At 40.6% G+C, this 20011-nt stretch overlaps 1 protein-coding gene across 5 annotated transcripts; it reads right to left on the minus strand.

Annotated features, from left to right (window-relative positions):
* Positions 1 to 38: 38 nt before the first annotated feature.
* On the minus strand, positions 39 to 20003 carry LOC144235223 (bromodomain-containing protein 8). 5 transcript variants are annotated; one of them, XM_077768709.1, is made up of 22 exons: positions 19710 to 19999; positions 18691 to 18787; positions 13502 to 13571; positions 12824 to 12873; positions 12491 to 12613; positions 12294 to 12374; positions 11804 to 11868; positions 10865 to 11001; positions 10144 to 10362; positions 9610 to 9754; positions 8550 to 8759; positions 7856 to 8136; positions 7065 to 7517; positions 6000 to 6093; positions 5752 to 5798; positions 4764 to 4978; positions 4487 to 4579; positions 4225 to 4293; positions 3654 to 3831; positions 2609 to 2713; positions 2084 to 2128; positions 39 to 438 (listed from the first exon to the last, which is right to left on the minus strand). In XM_077768709.1, exons 1-22 carry the CDS (start codon positions 19726 to 19728, stop codon positions 379 to 381), a joined length of 2856 nt encoding a protein of 951 aa, XP_077624835.1. In that variant the 5' UTR covers positions 19729 to 19999; the 3' UTR covers positions 39 to 378. The 5 variants fall into 5 exon arrangements, with proteins under 5 accessions (XP_077624835.1, XP_077624836.1, XP_077624837.1 ...); XM_077768710.1 differs by lacking the exon at positions 2084 to 2128 and having other exon boundaries at positions 19710 to 20002; XM_077768711.1 differs by lacking the exon at positions 8550 to 8759.
* Positions 20004 to 20011: the final 8 nt, after the last annotated feature.

Here is a 20011-nt window from a genome sequence, read left to right on the forward strand (position 1 = left end):
TTTCCCACACGCATATACACAGAGAACACACCAAAGGCTAGACTTTTCTTTCAGAGTTTATTGTGTATTGTGTACACACACACTTCACAGGTGGTTTTGTTTTTTGTTTTTTAAAAAGTCTGTACACTTCACAAGACAGTACAAACTAGCTACAATCTGCTAGCTACACATTAGGACATTAACATAGCCCAAGATTTTTGCCCTAAAACAGGCAACTGTGCTACTCCAACTCTCTGAGAGAGATTTCCTTAGCTCATGTCACAGGGCCCACGTGCCTCCTCTTCCATAACTTCCACTTCTGGAACTGGGCCCACAAGCCCAAGCTCTATCTTGTTTACTTCTACTTCAGGTCCAGCTCTGTGAGAGTACTCTGAAGCTTCACTTCTTCATCTTCATATCTGCTTCAATGGCGCAGCGGCGCCCCCTGGTTCCCCCATCCTAGATGACAGGCAGACAAAGAAAGAGCATGAGTACAAGTTGGTTAGGAGGTGAAAGAGAAGTTGCAACAACAATGTTGGGAATTTGGTTTCTTGGGGAAAGAGGAAGAGAATCAGCAGAAAAATCCAGGATATGAGGGGAATAGATCTGTCTTCCCACAGAGTGGGCTAAAACCTCCTGCCAACAGTTTGTGAGGAGAGATAATGCAGGACAGAGTATCTTGCTCCTGCCCACTAGAGTCACTAGGAGTCACCTGGAGTCCCAAAGAATGACTATTAGTCATCCCACCCAGGCCCCAAACCATGTTCCAAGGAAGAGGGAGAGTAAAAGAAAGGTGGGAGGGTCAGAAAGGGCAGTGGATAGTGAGATTCTTGGCTAACATACCTGTCCAGCTGTTGGTCCCTATAAGAAAGGCCTTTCCTGCAGACTGACCCTGGCACTAGTTCCCTAGCACCTCCTGACAGTTGTTTTCCATGAGATCAGGACAATCAGAAGGCTTCTTTCCATCTGCTGCTCTCTCCCTGCAGCCCAGCTCCTCCTTCCTCTCGTGCAATACTTTGCTGTCTTCAATAGATAAAAGATCCTATTAACCAGCTTTGCAACAGCCAGCCAACTGCTTGGGGATCCAGAGTCACTGTTGCAGGCCAATAAGAAAGCAGGGAGATTACAGTGTTCCGTCTGTGGTACAGGCTGAGGCCTGTAGGCAAGATGAATTAGTGAACACTTTTGCTGGGCTAGGCCATTTTTACATTCTTAACATGCAAGGACTCTAAAATTTTAAAAGCTCATGAACACAAGTTGCCTTTGAGGCGACATGAAGAATAAAAATACCACCTTGCATTTGTATAACACTTTAATATTTTTTTCAAGCCAGTTCCATACTTATTAACTCATTTTATCCTCACAACATCCCTGTGAGGTAGGCTGGACAGGTACCTCATTATATTAGCTCCATCACACAGATGAGGAAAACAAGGTTCCAAGAGATAATCCGGTGAGTTTCAGAACATGCGGCTTTTTAGCGTGATGTTCTTCCATTACATCATGCCTCAGTGCCCCGTAATGAACACAGAGCCAGAGGACTGTTCCAACTTTCAGAGGAAAACGATACTACTTTAGGGCTAGCTTTACTAAGTTTATCTCTAATTCTACCAGCCACTACTATATGCAGTAGTCACTTTTACTAAGATCTTATCTTAAATTTTATAGAGTGTATATCAGGCATCGGTCTTGCAATTTAATATTAGGAAAAAAGAAAATAATTATGTGCTGGGTATCTGCTGGTATGAGGAACAATTTTTAGAAGCCAGCGAGTAGCTGCTGCTCTGAGCAATCATTTATTTGTAAGAAAAGAATTGGTAAAAGGTGGAGTCAAGAAATGAGGAGCAGATGCATCCTAGATCCTTACCAAGAATACCTCATTCCAGCCCAGTGAACTCATAAATAGTCCCTACCCAGCCCACACACACACACATGCAGAAAGACAGGAATGCAGAAGAGACAGTTTCTGACTCAATGACTTGAATAAAGAGAAGTTCAAGACACTGCCAGAGCCTGCATGTTGGAATTCCCTCTGCCACCCGCCCCCAGCAGGAGCTGAGAATTTTTGTGGCAACACCACCCCTTGCAGCCATTCAATACTTACAAAGAGAGAGAGAAGGAAGGCAGGAGAGCCCATGGGGACACTGTCCTGTTAGAGGACAAACAAACACTGATCAGGTTCCACAGAAACTCTCAGCCACAAGCATCCCAAACCTCAGGACAGAGACACAAGCACCACACACACAAAGACAAAATTTAAAAACTCAAGAACGAGAGGAAAGAGATCCAAAAGCAGTCTGGCCATTCTGTCTCTGGAACAGGAACTGATGGTCCCCAACTGCTACAAGTCATTTCCCCGACCATGCAAGCACTCACGCAGAGAAATTAATAATTCACTCATTCAGCTCACAATTCCTTGTATGACTGGGTCTTTCAGTCACAGGAGGTTTCTTCAATGTTTGGATGCGTGCAAACCACCACCATCCTAAGATTTATAAATGTCTGTACACCACTGGAAGGTAGCAACCCAGCAGTTACCAAATAGCAAGTAGTAACATAAGGCTCCATGGATGCTTCAGACTTCTAGCACCGGAACACTGGCATACAGGCTCTTTCTTGGTCTCCTCACCTTCTCTGAAGAATCCTGTTTGCGGGTAGAATCTCTCCCTCGAAGACTTTTAGCACTGATCCCAGACTCAGATGTCTGCATAATCAACTGTGTGGCGAGGAATTGCTACAGGGAAAAGAAACAGGGTTGGCACCAAGATCTGATCCAGTATGGAAGAATTAAGACACTTTTGGCTTTGTAAACAGGACTTCATATAATGAGTACCCTTTTGTAAACAGCATTCAAACACTTCTCAACCGATTACAAGTTTTGCATATTAGGTTTTAATTCTAGTTACATATGCTAAAGAATCTAAAAATACTAAACATCTATAACTTTTAAAAACATATTTGTATTTGAGAGAGCAAGCGAGTGAGCAAGCAGGGGAGGAGCAGAGAGAGAGGGAGACACAGAATCTGAAGCCAACTCCAGGCTCCGAGCTGTCAACACAGAGCCTGACACAGGGCTTGAACTCCTGGGTTTTGAGATAATGACCTACACCGACATCAGATGCTTATTAAACTACTAAGCCACCGAGGCGCCCCTAAATACATATAACTTCTTTTGGGCTATCATACGGAATATCTCTTAAGAATGAGAAAGAGAAAAAAAAACCTTAGATGAACCAAAGGCAATTTAATTTAGCAGATGATAGACAGAGATATATAACATCCCTTGGAAGTCCAATATCCCAGAGTGCCTGGTAATGCTGCTATAGAAGTCGATTATCCATGATGGAAAGAATTATATGCTATTTACTATGTACATACTTAATGTAATTTAAAAATAAAAAGGTATTCGTCATTTCATAAAAAAATTATTTAAAAACTTTAGGAAACTGAAGTTATTTGCCCAAAGAAAGGAGAATATTCTTGTAACTCTTTTACCAAGTCAACATGAGAAAACCAACATGAATCTAGGAAGAACAAAATTTTATGTTCCTAATTGTGTCCCTGATGACTGTTCTAAGTAAAAGCCACAGCACCCTTTCTTGACCTCAGTATCAACTCTTCACCTGAGTATTTCCATTTCATCCTTACTAAAATACTAAAGATCCTCAAAGTACCTGGATTTGTTCTAAGACATCTCGCTGCATTTCTACTGCCATATGATAGACATCGTGGTCCGAGCTATTATACATTACAGCATTCTGGAACATCAGCATAATGTCACGCTGAAATTCAGCTGTGCTGCGGATCAATCCATTTTCAATGTTTTTCTTAATAGTTGACAAATCCATAGGCCTAAAAAAACCCAAAAACCAAAATGGGTAAATGGAGGGGAAAAGGATACTACTGGATCTGACTATATTACTACTGTATATATCTTCTCATATGTACCCTTAGTCTTAGCTGCCAGGACTCAAATACCAACCCTCTCACCCCAAAACATGCACTTAATCCAAAAACCAAAGTCACACTATGTAGTAATTATTCACTGAAAAAGGTAATAAAGGGGGTTAATTCTTTTAGACTATCTTTGGTGATCCAGCCACTGAAATGATTAGTTTGCCACCTGGTTACCCTTACTCACATCAAAAACATTTGCTTTAAACTTACTGTCTAAAGCAAAAATCCATTAAAACTAAACAATTTACCATTCAGGAAAGTCAGCATGCTGAATGGATCATGGCTTACCTCTGTACAATGCTATGGTAGCCAGGTGCTATATCATCTGTAACAGGCTGCAGGAAGACATTGGCATATCTGTTCAAAAAAGGTAAGGTACAATGACTTAGTTATCCTTCAGAAATAGGTAAGGGAACATGATTTAAGTAGCTGAAGATTTTACGAGCCAATGCCACCAATCCCATACCAACCTATTCAGACTTCTCTCTAGTCATGAACATTGAGTAGGAACAGAAGAAAACGTTCCCAGTGACTGCTAAAGCTCACTCACCTATGATTAGCTGCAGCTCTCCATACGAGCATGATAGCTTTCTTCCAGATTTTCTGTGCCTGAATAGCTTCCTGATCCTCACTACAGACAGAGCTGAAATAAAATAAAGGAGTCCCATTAAGCAGAAGTTTAAAAAAAAAAAATCCTCATCATTTCTTGTCAACTATTAGTTCCAGACCAAGAAAGAGAAGATGAAGAAGTAAGACTGAAGAAAGATCCTCTCCTACTTCTCTCACCTTCACTGTCTCGACCTCAAAGAAGAATCTCAGATACTCACAACTGTGAAGAAGCAGGGCTGCTGGGGATGGAGTCTGCCAGTGTATGGGACTGCAGCGTAGCATTGTGTATGCTAAAGCCATCATCACTCTCGCTCACAGGGGGTTCATTATCCATTTCTGACAAATAGCCTTCTCCTTGATCTTCTTCCTTAGCCTCCTCTAGGCTGGCCGCTTCACTGACTCCATCTTCCTCCTCATCCTCACCTGGGGCATCCTTAGACACAGTGTGCTCCGGTCAACAATTGCAAGCAAAGCTATCCAGCAAAGCGTCATTAAACATGATCTTTTGGGTTAGATCAGTTCTAGAAAATGGCCTCACACTGCTTCCTGACTGAGCTCTCTATCACTTATACTACCATCTACTTACACTAACTGATCAAGTAATTTAGAACCTGGACAAAGAATAAGACCCAGGATCTTTTTAAAAGGAAGAAAAAAAAAAGCTACTTACTTAAGACTAAGCTAAGAGGCGTTCCTTCTTTCCCCTTGCTCTTGAGAGGAACTCTGACCCTGGGTACAAAGTTATCAAAAATAGTTTTTATTTTGTGTCTCATCTGATGGAGCAAGCTCACATCGCATTACTTTAAATCTGTTTATTACTATTTATTACTACTTTTAATAATTCTAAAAAGAAAACTCCAGATAATTTTCTTTGGATAGAGTAACTAATAATCTGATTTCTTATATGATCTGCCTTATTGGGCATCCCTATTTACTCCAAATCACTCCAGAGGTATCAAAGTTTCTTTGTGCATTATATGCAAAAGAAAGCTCTGTGTGATGTTCACAAACTCTTTCAGACGGGAAGCACATGTGGCCACAATACTGCCAATATGCCTGTCCACTGCAACTTTTCCCCATGCAACTTCTTTAACAAGTCTCATCTCAGAAAAAAAATGGTGCACGTTTACTGAAATTCATTACAAAGGTAGTGCTAATGGGAAATCTAGTCACACAGCAAGAGGAATAAAGAAAAGTCTGAAATACCTTTATCTGGCTTCCAAAAATAGTCCCTGATTCTTCTTTCAATGAGTCTGCAGAGGAGAGAAAGACTACCTGAAGATTTTTCCAGCTTAGCCTTCCCCTTCCTATGGACAATAATCCCCTGCAGCTCTCCTTTCCATGCTGACCTATTCTACCTCCTCTACTTGCCCACAACCCACAATCCCTCAGAAGCCTAAGCAAAGGGTTTCAAGTTAGTTACAGAGTTCAGATTTCCTGGCCTTATGATTTACCTGACATTTCAAACTTGTGCTGAGTCTCTGCCTCTAAAGGATCTTCAATGGGATTTGAGCCATGTGATGGAGACAACATGCTTTCAGGGGATGCCTAAAGACCAAAAAAGAACATACCCTAAATACTGATATATCACTTCAACTTAGAGGTTTACTTTTTTAACATTTACTTATTTTTGAGAGAGACAGAGCATGAGCAGGGGAGGGGCAAAGAGAGGCAGAGAGAGAGAGAGGCAGAGAGAGGCAGAGAGAGAGAGAGAGAGAGAGAGAGAGAGAGAGAGAGAGAGAGAGAGAGAGAGAGAGAGAGAGAGGGGCACACACAGAATGTGAAGTAGGCTCCAGGCTCTGGCTTTCAGCACAGAGCCTGATGTAGGGCCCAAACCCATGACCTGGGAGATCATAACCCAAGCTGCAGTCGGATGCTTAACCAAGTGAGCCACCCAAGTGCCCCCAGAAGTTTATTTTTGAATGATGAGACTACAGAAGAAATTCTAAGTCCTACCCATGTGAAAGGAATCTGATGGTCACCTTACAAGGAACAGGATAAGTATATATAGCAATGATCGTACCTATAGGCTTTGGACATATCAACCATGTGACAATACAGAAATGCAACAGGAAAACCAAAGCCTAAGCAGTCACTTCTTACCTAAGGTATAACCCCCTCCCATCCTCCCAGCCCAATTTATTTATTTTAATGTTAATTTTTTAAACTTTTCGTTTTTTTTTAAGTTTTTATTTATTTTGAGTTAAGAGAGTGGCCATGGACAGGGGAGGGGCAAAGTGGGCGAGAGAGAAGATCCCAAGCAGGCTCTGCACTGTCGGCGCCAATTTGGGCCTCTAATTATGAACTGCGAGATCATGACTTGAGTTGAAACCAAGTTAGACGCTTAACCAACTGAACCACCCAGGCACCTCTAATNAAGAAGGCTCCGCTGTCAGCATAGAGCCTAAGCTGGGTCTCAATCTCAGGAACTGTGAGATCATAGCCTGAGTCAAAATCAAGAGCGGGCCACTTAACCAACTGAACCATCTAGATGCCCCTCCCAGGCCAATTTTAAATACCTCTGTCTTCACAGTTGTAAGTGGAGTCTCATCGCCTTTCCCACTGGAAACATCTGCTTCAACAATCTCTCCCGGGGCAATACTTCTCGGTTCCTCATCTAAGTCCTGACTTCTGAGTTCTGGTGGCTCCATACTTGTGGTTGGAACAACTCCAGCTACTATTTCAGGACCTGAGATGCCTTGTTCTGGTTCTGCAGGTTCCATTTTAATCTCAACACTGGGCTCCCTGATGTCCACCAGTTCATGGATTCCTTTGTTTTCAGTTTCTTCAAAGTCCAGTCTTTCTTGCTTGACTGTCATCTCCGGTGCAGGGAGAGATACTGGCTTGTCCCGCTCCTGCTGGATAGGGTGCTCCCAGGGGCCAGGCAGGGACTGGGGATCATCATTCTCTTCACAGAATGACAGTGCCGCTTCTACTGCTGCCACATCCAGCACTTCAGGATGATCATCTACCTGTCCCATAATACATACACTGCTGAAGTCAAAGAAAAAAGCCCAAGTCCCTCAATTCTGTTAGCACCAAATGAGATGACCTCAATCTGTAGCTTCTCTCTCCATCTTCTCCATGCAGAAGCAATGGACAGGCACCTGTCCTGTGCAAACCAGTAACTCAGGGATGGCTGGGGAGATGACTAACATGAGCACCAAAGGGCTTTGGGACCATGGAGACGGAGATGGGAAGAAGCAGGAAAAACGTTTGTTTATGTAGCTACAAGAAGCAAAGAGAGGCTGAGGAGAGAAGCCTATGTAGGACTAATGAGAGATTCTTTTAGGCTTTGCTGAATAGTTACCTTGTCCTCAATGATGGCAATGATGTCTCCAACTGTCTCAAAGTCCAGTTCTTCACCTGTGTAAGATACAGCAATATCCATCTTTTCAGCTAGATCTATATCTTCCTTCCCATCTATGCTGGGAGGCTTTGATCCTCCAGGAGCCTCTGCTACCCCTGATCGGAAACACTCTTCTTTGATAGAATTGATGATCATGGAGATTTCGCTGCTATCCATGGAAACAGTCACAGTATGTGGATCCCCCACAGCCTCCATGGGGACACAGGTGTCAGGCTGACTCACTGAATAACAGGAAAAGAAAAGAATTTCAGAAGCTTATCTGGTACCAAGTGATCACCTGGAGATCAACCAAGGCAATAGAGAGATGTCAAGTACCCACACACTTAAACTCAAAAAAAATTACCTTAGATCTACATGTGCCTATGTCTTCTGGTCCCCACTTTTATCTAGAAAGTAGGGTGAAAATACTTTCTCAAGCCTACTCAGATGTGTACACTTAGCCCCTTTCCCCCAACACATAAACACCCACCCACATCTTCTCACATTCCTGTTTTTCTAAGGATAGAGATGTCCATGGAGAACAGGATAGAAGCATTTGAATTGGAGATGATGCTCTTGGTCCGCTTCCTCTAACTGAAGTTCGAAATGAAATGTTGGACCTAATGGCTGCTCAGGGCGTGGGTCAGGGACGCACCTGGAGCTACACTCTCAGGAGTGGAGACAGCCGGAGCAGAGGATGGTGCTGGCAGCGCAGGCATCATGACAATGGTAGCCTGGGACACAGACTCTACAGGGGGTGGCACAAGTTTAACTGGAGGTTCACTGGCAACAGTAGTGAAGGAAGCAAGAGGAGTGGTGAACTGTGTAGGACCAGCTTCTAAAAGCCGGGAAAGAGTAGGAGCACCTAACAGACAAAGAGGTACACAAAATGAGGTAAGAGGAAAGCACGTGAATAAGAAGCAATAGCCATTTTAAGACTCAACCAAGAAAAGTTTTAGTCTCAAAGGATGAAAGGAACCCCTCTTTTGAATAAGCTCATTATCTATTTCCTTATTTTTTCCAACCCTACTAATAAAGATCTTCTTCCAAGTTAGGAGTAAACCAAAGTACTAGCATACACAACATACATGAAAACTGGATGGAAATTCTTCCCCAGAAGAAAATTAAATAACAACAAAACCACAAAAAAGTGGTATGAATAAATCTGTCACTTGTGCTGCAGTTAAGCATGCTGTAAACCACCCAAGTTCAACACCATTCAAATATCAATACCTGAGGTTTGATATTTTGTAAAGCTTTTCTCTTTGCTTTACTTTTTCTATCTCACTCAATTCTCTCAACATCCTTGTAAAGTACGTATGTCATAGTTANACAAAATCAGTAATGTGGGAGACCTGAGACTCAAGTCCAATTCTGTGGCTCCAAATCTTGATCCCCTGTACTATAGTCTCAGGTATATCTAGTGCCTTTCCATAATTTTGCCAGCCCCAGAGAACCAACTTCACAACTAACTCCACTATTCTTCTCATCAGTATCTATGATGTGGTCATCCAAGGCTATCACTATTTTGAAGACAGAACGGATTTACAATATGGGGCACTAGGTGGTTTAACAGGTAAGGTAGCTCCAAAAAGAGTTGGGCTTTACATCTAGGATTGACAGTTGCTTATTATCAAAGGCTAGAAAACAAAGATCGCCAATACTAAGGTCAACATCTTTGCAGTAAAGTATGTAATGGAAAAGTGTTGACTTACCTGAGGCAGCAGGGGAGGCTGCAACAGTGTTGGGTGTTTGCTGCATCTCCCCACCATGTATCATGGGAAGAACCCCGCCTACCTCCAGGAGGACACCTGTACTGTTCAAGTGGCCAGAAGCCACAGCCATTTCACTCTCATTGACCTATTAGGGAAGAACAGAGGTGAAGGATACACTCAAGCTTTCCTTTACTACCACTTCCCAAAAGCGCTTCAGCAGTTGACCAGACTTCATGGAGTTAATATTCATAGAGAATAATTTCAGATCCAAGGGAATCTCTAATTTTTAAAACTTATTTGACAGAGTTCTCTGTAGAAGAGAACCAAAACAGATGTGGTTTCAGATAACTCAGGACCCGAGGATACTATCAACTTACTGGTTTTTTGTTTCTGTTTTTGTTAAATTAACATTTAATTAGGAAATTCTTTCTCTTTTGAACTTTATTTTTTCCATGTCATATTTTAGGTCCCAGGTACTCCCTTCCAAAGTACTAAATCACCACAGCTCTCAAACACCCACAGAAGTCTCCATACCAGTCTGGGGCTAGTAGGCAGGAGGCTGCCCTTCTTCAAGAGCTCTGACAGCAGAGGGGAGGGGGGTGGAGTTGCTTTCTGTCCAAGCATCTTTTTCTGGGGTGAATCATCTGTTACTGGGGTCATGGGGGCTTCTAAGGGTGCAGAGCCTGGAGGAAGGGTGTCAGGAATCCCAGGAAACGAGGTGACTGGGGTACTCGGCAAAGTCCCAGGGGTTACCTAAGAGACAACAGAGAACCTTTATCTGACTTCTCATACTCTGGAAGGTTCCCTACTAATCTGGATGGGTTAGTGTGTCTAACTATTACTTTATTAGTCCTGAGTGAAACTGCCCAGAAACCCTCTACCCCTCCTGCTCTCAGCCACACCTTTCTTCCACAATTCTTTTCTTCCACCCAAACTCACAATTCCACCCAACCTGCCTTTTACAAACTCCTTAACCATTACCAATATTATATTTACAAGAAAACCATCCCTCATTTCAGCACTTACAAACAACTCCTTGACACAGTATTTTTACCTATCTTTCAAAAGGTCAAAAGGCTCAACGTTTTTAGGTCCATTCTTATCTTAGAGCACAGAACATGGTAAATTAAGTCTTTGGCATTGAGACCAAGAGAGGAAATTGCCTCTAGGCCAAAAGTGGTTTCCTCATCACTCAGCTCTCTGCTGGCTTATTGCCCCTTTGCTGATCGATTCCTGCAGACGAAAATATACTCACTCCAGAGGTGGCCTCTTCCATTGTAGTTGTAGTCAAGTCTCCAAGTGGATAATCACCTCCTGGGGAGGCAGAATCTATAGGAGAGCGGACCATCACAGTGGGTAATCTCCGAGGGGGTGTTTTTACTGCTTGACGAGCTAAAACATAAAAGACAACAATTTCTAAGTTTTCAAGATTAAATGAAACTAGTCACAATTCTGCTATCACATAATAAAAGACAAATAGGGATGTTGCCTAATTAAAGAAGTATTCTGAGTTTGGATTAGAAAACTTTAACACTTTTGGGAGATGGTAACTTTTTTTTTAAAATAATCTCTACACCCAACATGGGACTCAAACTCACAGCCCTGAGATCATGTGTCACACACATGCTCTTCCAACTGAGCCAGCCAGGCACCCTGAGACAAGTAAGTTTTTAGACGCATTTTTCCTAAGCGTAATTCTCACTGTAAGCAAACTCAATGAACTATCTCATAGGTCCTTGGAATAGGAAAGTGGTTTAAACATCCTTCAATATCCTCTTCAACAACTTATTATTAAGATTTTGTTTTTAACAAGAGGAAAGACCTCACTAGTTCAGAGCATATATTCCTAGTTACAAATGTTTATGCTCTTATCCAGTGACTGGGCTATTCTTAATCTTCTTATAGAGGGTTGCTTTCTAAAAACTTAATTATATTCAACACCTATATTATCAAGCCTTTGAAACCTAAAAGGACTCAAAGTCTAGAGAGAATGAAGAACTCATTTTCCAAGAGTTTCTTCCTGGATATAAAGGGGTGTTTTTATTCTGGTAAAAAAGAAGAGGATATAGAAAAGTGCACAAATAAAACAGAATTAATGGATTCTACGTTATAGTATAGACTTCAGTGGTTATTAATATGCAGTACCATATATATAGTTAATTGCTAAACAGAGTCATGAGGAGGTTCCATTTACCTTGATATGCAGCATCTGTAGCCTTCCTCTTTACTTCAGCCTCCTCTTCCTCCAATTTCTTTTTCCTAAAGAGGGAAGTAAGGGTAAGATCCTAGACAGCTCCACCATAAGTCATAGTGTTCTCACAAAGTAATTTTTGTTAGGTTAGCACTATGGAAGAAAAACCTAAAAAAAAAATTTCCTGTTCCAGCCAAACAGGAAATTTTTAGTGTACTGCCAAACTACCAGCTCTTCACTCAGGCAAACTAAAGCCATTTTTAAGTTAAAACTAAGTTACATCCTCATGGTGAAACATTCCATCACATTATCATCTATAACTCATTCTCCCCTCCCAGCTACCAGGCCATTCTCCAGCTTTTCCCTTCGAGAATCACTCAAGACTAAAGGGATGGCAGACGGGAGGAGATAAGCCAGATTACTTGAAGAAAAAAGGTGATTAAAACAGCAAAAGGTACATATATAGAAGGAAGAACAATATAATATAACCCACATCACAATGTCATTGCAAAGCTCATCCAGCCTGCTGTCCATATGGCCAGCTTGAATTAGTTCTGCATCTCTCTTCAGCCGTCTAGAAAGAAAGAAAAAGAAGTTAAATGGGTCTTTTAATCTATTATTTAAAAAATTCTGATGAGTACCAAAAGTCAGCCCCTTTGGTCTCTCCCAACCATTTGACATTCTAAGTACCTATATTTTTCTTGGGTTTCCTTTATCACTTTCTTTAGTTCCTCAACTCGTTCGGCAGTCAATTTCCGAACAATGACATCTTCAACAGTTTCCACCACTTCTCCCTTTTCACCTCTTTTCCGTCTGTAGAAAATTTTAAAACAAAAACACACATTTGAATAGAAGAACATTTGTTCCCACTCCCACTTGATTTCTTTGAGCCTCTCCACCATCTAACCAGGTAACATCTGCTCTATTTTTATCACCCAGTAATATTAATAGATATAAAACAGAATTCCACAGTAAACATTTTCACTAAAGAGATGTGGCTTGAACACCTGGCTTTGTACTCACTTTGGGGTCTCAGTGGTCTCTAGAAGCTCTGAGTACTGGGAAGCACAATGCTATGAAAAATAAGTAAAAATATGATGAGCAAGCCTGGAAAGGAATGATCTTTCAAAGTTTTAACGTATCAAACTAAGGCTACAGAGGAGAGCTATATGTAAGATAGGAGTGGTCTCTAAGAGGGCAAATTACTTTGCAGTCAAATCAGTTCAAAATATTCAATATCAGGACACCGAACAGGGAGTCTTCTAACCTAGAATTTATATATGCAAGGAAAAACAACCCAATAGCCAATATATAGTTAATGTCTACTGAATAGTTACCACATGCAAGGTATTGTGTAAATGCTTTACTGGTATTCCTTCCAACTATTTCTTTACAACAATCCTAAGTACTTTATCTCTATTTTAAAAGTGAGAAAACGGAAAATCATAGTCCAAAGATTCTAAGTGAAGTAATATTAAACTCAGATCTTTATAACTCCCAAGCTTGGGCCCTCCTTACTGTTAGTTACACAGACAACAGTTTATAATATGAATATACATGGACAGATTGGCCAACAGTGGGAAAAAGCAAAAGGTATTCTCAACTATTATCACAGCCTTATGATTAAAGGGCAGGGCTTGGAAGGGAACACATTTCACATCTCTAAGACTACTCTAAAAGAGCACTTGCTTGGAAACTTACTTTTTGAGAGAACCAGTCTGGAGGGCGGCCAGGTTCTGCAAAGGGTTTGATCGCTCTGCTAACTGATACCCTACACAAAATGAGAAAAGCCTATTACACACTAAATAAGAAAAAAAAAAGGGGGAAGAGGGGAAGGTATACTAAGAGTTCAAGGTCTGGTGTACAGAATTTAGAGTAATAAATTGCCACCACAAAGTATTCTAGAATATGTGACTATAGAAAATGACACAACTACTTTAAAGTCATTTAGAGGGAAAGAATCATTGCGAAACCGTTTTCCCAGGTGATATATTTCCTGGCTGAAGTGAAGGTATTAGAGTCTAGCATATTATCATTTCTGTTCATTTGGAGAAGTATTTTCATGTTGATTTTGGCTCTTTCAAAGAGATCTGTTTTTTGAAAATAAGTTTGTAATATATTCCAGACTAAGAAGTTATCTTTTAGGGTGCATGAGTGGCCCAATCAGTTAGGCATAAAACTTCAGCTCAGATTATCACCTGGAGGTTCATGAATTCCCCACATCAGTCTCTGCACTGACCGTGAGAAGCCTGCTTGGGATTTCTCTCTTTGCCCCTTCCCTACTTGCACTCTGTCAAAATAAATAAGCCTAAAAAAATTCTTTTAAATAAAAAAGTTATCTTTTGGTTCACTAATACAGCTCACAGGAATGTAATATATAAAAAATAACCTAACAGGGGAGCCTGGGTGGCTCAGTCAGTTAAGCTTCTGACTCTTAGTTTCAGCTTAGATCATGATTTCAGAGTTCCATGAGTTGGGGTCCCATGCACCAGTAATGCAGAGCCTGCTTGGAATCCTCTCTCTCTCTCTTTGCCTGACCCTTCCCCACTTGCACTGTTTCTGTCTCCCTCAAAATAAATAAATAAATAAACTTTAAAAAGGTAATAATAATAATCTAACAAAGAAGCAAGTACCAAGAGGCAAGCATAATGTGGACTTGATCAGACCAACAGTTAAGTTTTTCCTAAATGCCTCCAAGGGATTTAACTTCACCTCAACAAAACATTAAATAGGCCATAAAAATAACTATAAAACGTATGTGGCAAAAAGGAACATATGTACTACATAATATTAAGTGAAAAAATGACACAAATTTCTGCTATGATGCAATCATGGAATCTTAAAAAGTTGTAGATAAAAAGACAAAAAAATAGGCTGAAATAAAAACAATTCTAGAATGGGATCACAGAAGTGTGTAAAGGGGCTTTAACTGGGTCTATGTTTCTTTCTTTAAAAAGATCTTAAGAAGGGGCACCTGGGTGGCTTAGTCGGTTAAGCGTCCGGCTTTCGATTAGGTCATGATCTCGCGGTTCGTGGGTTCGAGCCCCGCATTAGGCTCTGTGGTGACTGCCAGCTCAGAGCCTGGAGCCTATTTCAGAGTCTGTATCTCCCCCTCTCTCTGACCCTCCCCTGCTCATGCTGTCTCTCTCTCTCTCCTAGAAATAAATAAAAATATTAAAAAAAAAAAGATCTTAAGAAAACATGACAAACCATTAAGACTTATTAAATCCATGTACTGGGTACATGGATACCCTATATTATTCTCCACACTACTCTATATGGTTAAAAAGCTACATAGCTTTAAAAAGAAAAAATTTTTTAATTTTGTGTTCAGATAATGGTATCACACAGCTTTTCTCCTTTATAAACTTCAATATTGTTATATGAACAGCTATCAGCAAAAAATAAAGTTTGATACATAATTTACACTTTGTGCCAAGACAAGCCCCAAATGAATCAAAGATTTAAATATTTTTAAAACCTTAAGTAGGGGCACCTGGGTGGCTGTCAATTAAGCATCAGTTAAGGATTAAGTTATTCCTTGCTTGGGATTCTCTCTCTTCCTCTTTGCCCCTTCCTGCTCACCGGCTCCCGCGGAGTGCTCTTTCTCCCTCTCTCTCAAAATAAATAAGTAAACAAACATTAAAAAAAACTTAACCATGGATGTACTAGAAGAAACATAGAATTATTTTTAATCTCAGACTAGAGAAAAACTTTCTATAAATATGTCACAAAATCCAGGACCTGTTAAAAAATTATTAATAAGCTAAATGTATTTTAAGAGTCTTAATGTAAAAATATTACCAAAAAAAGAAAAATGGCACACTTTTTTTTTTAATGCATCTCATAACTCAAAGAAATGGCTAATCTCCCTAATATATAAGAAGCCCTCCCCCAACTAAGGACGAAAGACAAATAATCAACAAGAAAAAAGGAAGAAAGCACCTTACAAAAAAAGGCAATATAAATGACTCTTTAACACACAAAGATATTCAACTTCACTCACCATAAGATAAATGTAAATGAAAAATATAAAAATATGAAAACTATGTCTTACCTTTTATAATATTGTGAAAGATCAAATATATCTAACAACCAGGACACCAAAAAACAAGCACTGCGATGGATTACCAAGGGAGGATACACAGAAACAATCTCTGAATAAGTCAATTTGAAATACTTATCAAATTCTATAATGTCATATATTCTTTGACCCCATAATTCTAAAACAGTTTATATACAATTATGCAAAGTCCTATTTGTATTAGGAAATGTCCATCAACTGAGCTACAGGTAAATAAATGACAGTATAGCTAGATCACAATATCACACAGCTAATTAAAAGTCAGTTAAGGGGCACCTGGGTGGCTTAGTCAATTAAGCATCTGACTTCAGATCATGATCTGATCCGGGTTTGTGAGTTTGAGCCCTGCATGGGGCTCTGTGAGGACAGCGAGGAGCCTGGAGGCTGCTTCGAATTCTGTGTCTCCCTCTCTCTACCCTTCCCCCACTCACGCTCTGTCTCTCTCTCAAAAATAAACATTTAAAAAAAGTCAGTTAAGGGTCTGACTTCAGCTCAGGTCATGATCTCGTTATCTGTGAGTTTGAGCACCGCCTCGGGCTCCGTGCTAATAGCTCAGAGCCTGGAACCTGCTTCAGATTCTGTGTTCCCCCCTTCTCTCTCTGCCCATCCCTCACACACACACTCTCTCTCTTTCAAAATTAAACATTAAAAATAAGAACAAATACATGTATTTGCTAATGTATATAAAATTAATGCCAAAGATACACAAGTAATGAACACTTTAAGAAAATGCTAACAATGGTAGATGAGGTATAGCAATGGAAGACACGGTGTGCCATTCTGAATTTTCAAACTAATGACTTAGTACCTCCAAAAAAAGAAATGCAATTTAAAATTTCAAAGTTTTACATGTTATTATACTATTTTTAATCTGTGATTTATCATATTAGTGTGACTCATTTTGTCTTGGGGTTTACCATTTAATTTGGTTCAAGAACACCTATTACCTAGGATATTCAGATTTCACCTTTAAAAAGTTATTTGAAGGGTACCTGGGTGGCTCAGTTGGTTAAATGACCGATTTCGGCTCATGATCTCACAGTCGGGCTCTCTGCTGACAGTTCAGAGCCTGGAGCCTGCTTTGGATTCTGTCTTCCTCTCTCTCTGCCCCTCCCCCGCTCACACTCTGTCTCTCTCTCAAAAATAAACATTAAAAAAAATCCTTTTTAAGTTATTTGGAAAATATATAAAGCTACAGAAATGCTAAGTATAAGCAGAAATGGTGCCTCTACAGACTCACTTGAACAATTAAAAGAGTAGAGATCTGCCACATAAACACATATTGGTCTATTAAATAATTGTAAGGCTTAAAACAAGTAAAAGGTGTCTTTAAATCCAAAGGAAAAGAAGAGGAAAAACAAGCATATGTTAAAAAATAAAAATGGGTATGACCTAGAAATAAAAATTTACAAAATTTGGAAACTAGAGTCCTTACTTCTTTGAAAAGAAATACTGAGTGCCAAGACAATTTCAATAGGCAAAGAACAGGGGCGCCTGGGTGGCTTAGTCGGTTAAGCGTCCGACTTTTGCTTGAGTCATGATCTCACAGTTCGTGGGTTCGAGCCCCGCGTCCGGCTCTGTGCTGACTGCCAGCTCGGAGACTGGAGCCTGTTTCAGTCTGTGACTCCCTCTCTCTCTGGCCCTCCCCTGCTCACACTGTCTCTCTCTCTCTCTCCTAGAAATAAATAAAAATATTAAAAAAAAAAAGATAGGCAAAGAACAGCCTTTATAACAAAGACTGGGACAACTGCAAATCTATGTGTAAAAGAGACCCTTACCTTACAACCTACAGAAAAATTAACTCAAAATGGACCACAGACCCACATATAGAGAGCTAAACTATAAAGCTTTGGGCACGCCTGGCTGGCTCAGTTGGAAGAGTATGGGACTCTTGATCTTAGGGTTTTGAGTTCGAGCTCCACACAATGGGTAGATAGACTAAAAAACTACAAAGTTTTGAAAATACAGAAGTAAATGGTTTCTTACCTATGACACCAAAAGCATAAGCAACACACAAAAATACTAGACATATCAAAATTAAAAGCTTTTGTGTTATAAATGAAACCATTCAAGAAAATGAAAAGACTCCACACAAAATAAAAGAAAAATTTGCAAATTATCTGACAAGCTATTTGTGTCCAGAATATTTACAGAATTCTTAAAGCTCAATAATATACAAATAATCCAAAGGATCTGAGTAGACATTTTCCAAAAGATATACACATGACCAATAAGCACCTGAAAAGATGTTCAACAACCTTAGTTATCAGGGATATACAAATCAAAACCACAATGACATACCATATGGTACCCACTAGCATGACAGACAGTAAGCGCTGTCAAGCATACAAAAGAAAATTCATTGCCTGTGGGAATGTAAAAAAGATGGGGCCCGTTAAAAAAAGTTCTGCTATTTCTCAAATTATATGATTCCATTTATATGAAGTGTCCAGAAGAGGCAATCTAGAGAGACCGAAAGTAGACCAGAGTATTTGCCTGAGGGTAGGCGTGGGGGTGGATGTTAGGGAGGTGGAGAGGAGACTGTCAAGTGGCAGCTAAGGAAAGGATAAGAGAATGCTTTTAAGAGTAATGAAAATGTTCTAAAATTAGACTGTGGTGATGATTACACAACTTTGCCAATATACTAGGTAAATATTATGGTATTTGAATTAAATCTCAATAAAGCTGTTAAAAAACAAATACTGCTTAAAGATTAGTAAGATTAACTTAAAAAATCCACTAGTGTAATAATAAAATACCCAACAGTTTCTAAGATCCAAGAAAGCAGCCATCTTAGATGCCTTACCAATTTTGATCTCCACTCCTCATGACCGAAGAGGCTAAACAGAGCTTCTCTCGGATGGACCATGGTTCTGTAGGGCCAGTACTCAGCAGCTTGTGTTCTAAAAGGAGAAAAGTCTTAGAGAACAAACCACTGAGACACTAGTTCTAAGGCCCAAAGGAAGGACTAAAAGCCTAATGCAAAACATCCCTACTTGTAAGAATAGAATGAGTTACTATCACCGAATCTTGATTTTCACCTAATAAAACACTACCGACAAGGTACCTACGCAAATTGCACTGAACACCTGACAAAGCATTTTATTTCTTCAAATGACATGCCTACTTCGTTTTATTCTAAAAATGGAAGAGGATATCTGAGTAAGATAAGGCAGCTGCCGGAGAGGCCCAGTTTTAAGAATACTTTATTCCAATTAGAACGCAAAGGCTTATTTCCCAGGATTCCGAGCGACTACCCCTTTCTCCCACTCGAGCGTACTGCCCTGCCTCCTTCTTAGCATAAACTTGTTTACTTCTCCCAGTACATCCACCCCCACGTAGCTGTGGGGCCTAAAAGACCTTTTCAATGTATCAAACAGAGGAAAATGGCTGAGATGCACAAAATGCAGTTTCCGAGAAAACAGTAAAGGTACCCAGTTTCTCTGGGAGATAGAGTACGGGCCTCGAAAACGTTAGAAAACTAAAGGCTTTTTGAGAGCAGGCTACTCCGTACGGCTCCCAGCATTTCTTCGTCGGCACACTCAAGTCTCCAGAGTCCCTTTATCTTTCAGCACGCTGAGCTCCCAAACACACAAGGATTCGGCGAGCTGCTTCTCTCAAATCTCCGCAGCCTTCCTGAGACACAAGACTCTTCCCTTCTGGGCGTCTAATCATTGGTCTTCACAATACGATCAAGGGCAGGTCTTTGAAGACCCTGGGCTCTTGAACAAATCACTGCCCCTATTCCCTAAGCGCGTGACAGAAATCTGGTGCCTAGTCTCCGGTCTAAGAGGAATTCCACACAAAAACAGCGGGCATACTTACTACCGGTTCCAGTCGCCATCTTGGCCCCGAAGACTCCAACCCCCTCCCAGGGAGGACTGCCTGGTGGGGCTGAAGCCCGGGAACTCTGGGAAATAGAGTCCAGACGTTTGTTCGCGGTGCCTCCTGGGAAGCGTAGTCCCAACCTTCAGGACGAGCAAGCTCCCTAAAACAGGTTTTTTGAGCGCTCTTGGGAAGAAATGTGTTAAAAAGGATGGCGCTAAAGCCTCAGAATTTCCTTTAAGTTTCTTAGAAAAGAAATGCCTAGGATCCAAGGAAAAGTGTTAAGCGCGAAGAATTCTAGG

Source organism: Crocuta crocuta, unplaced genomic scaffold (genome assembly GCF_008692635.1).
Source record: "Crocuta crocuta isolate KB4526 unplaced genomic scaffold, BGI_CrCroc_1.0 scaffold64, whole genome shotgun sequence".
Classification (NCBI taxonomy): Eukaryota; Metazoa; Chordata; class Mammalia; order Carnivora; family Hyaenidae; genus Crocuta; species Crocuta crocuta.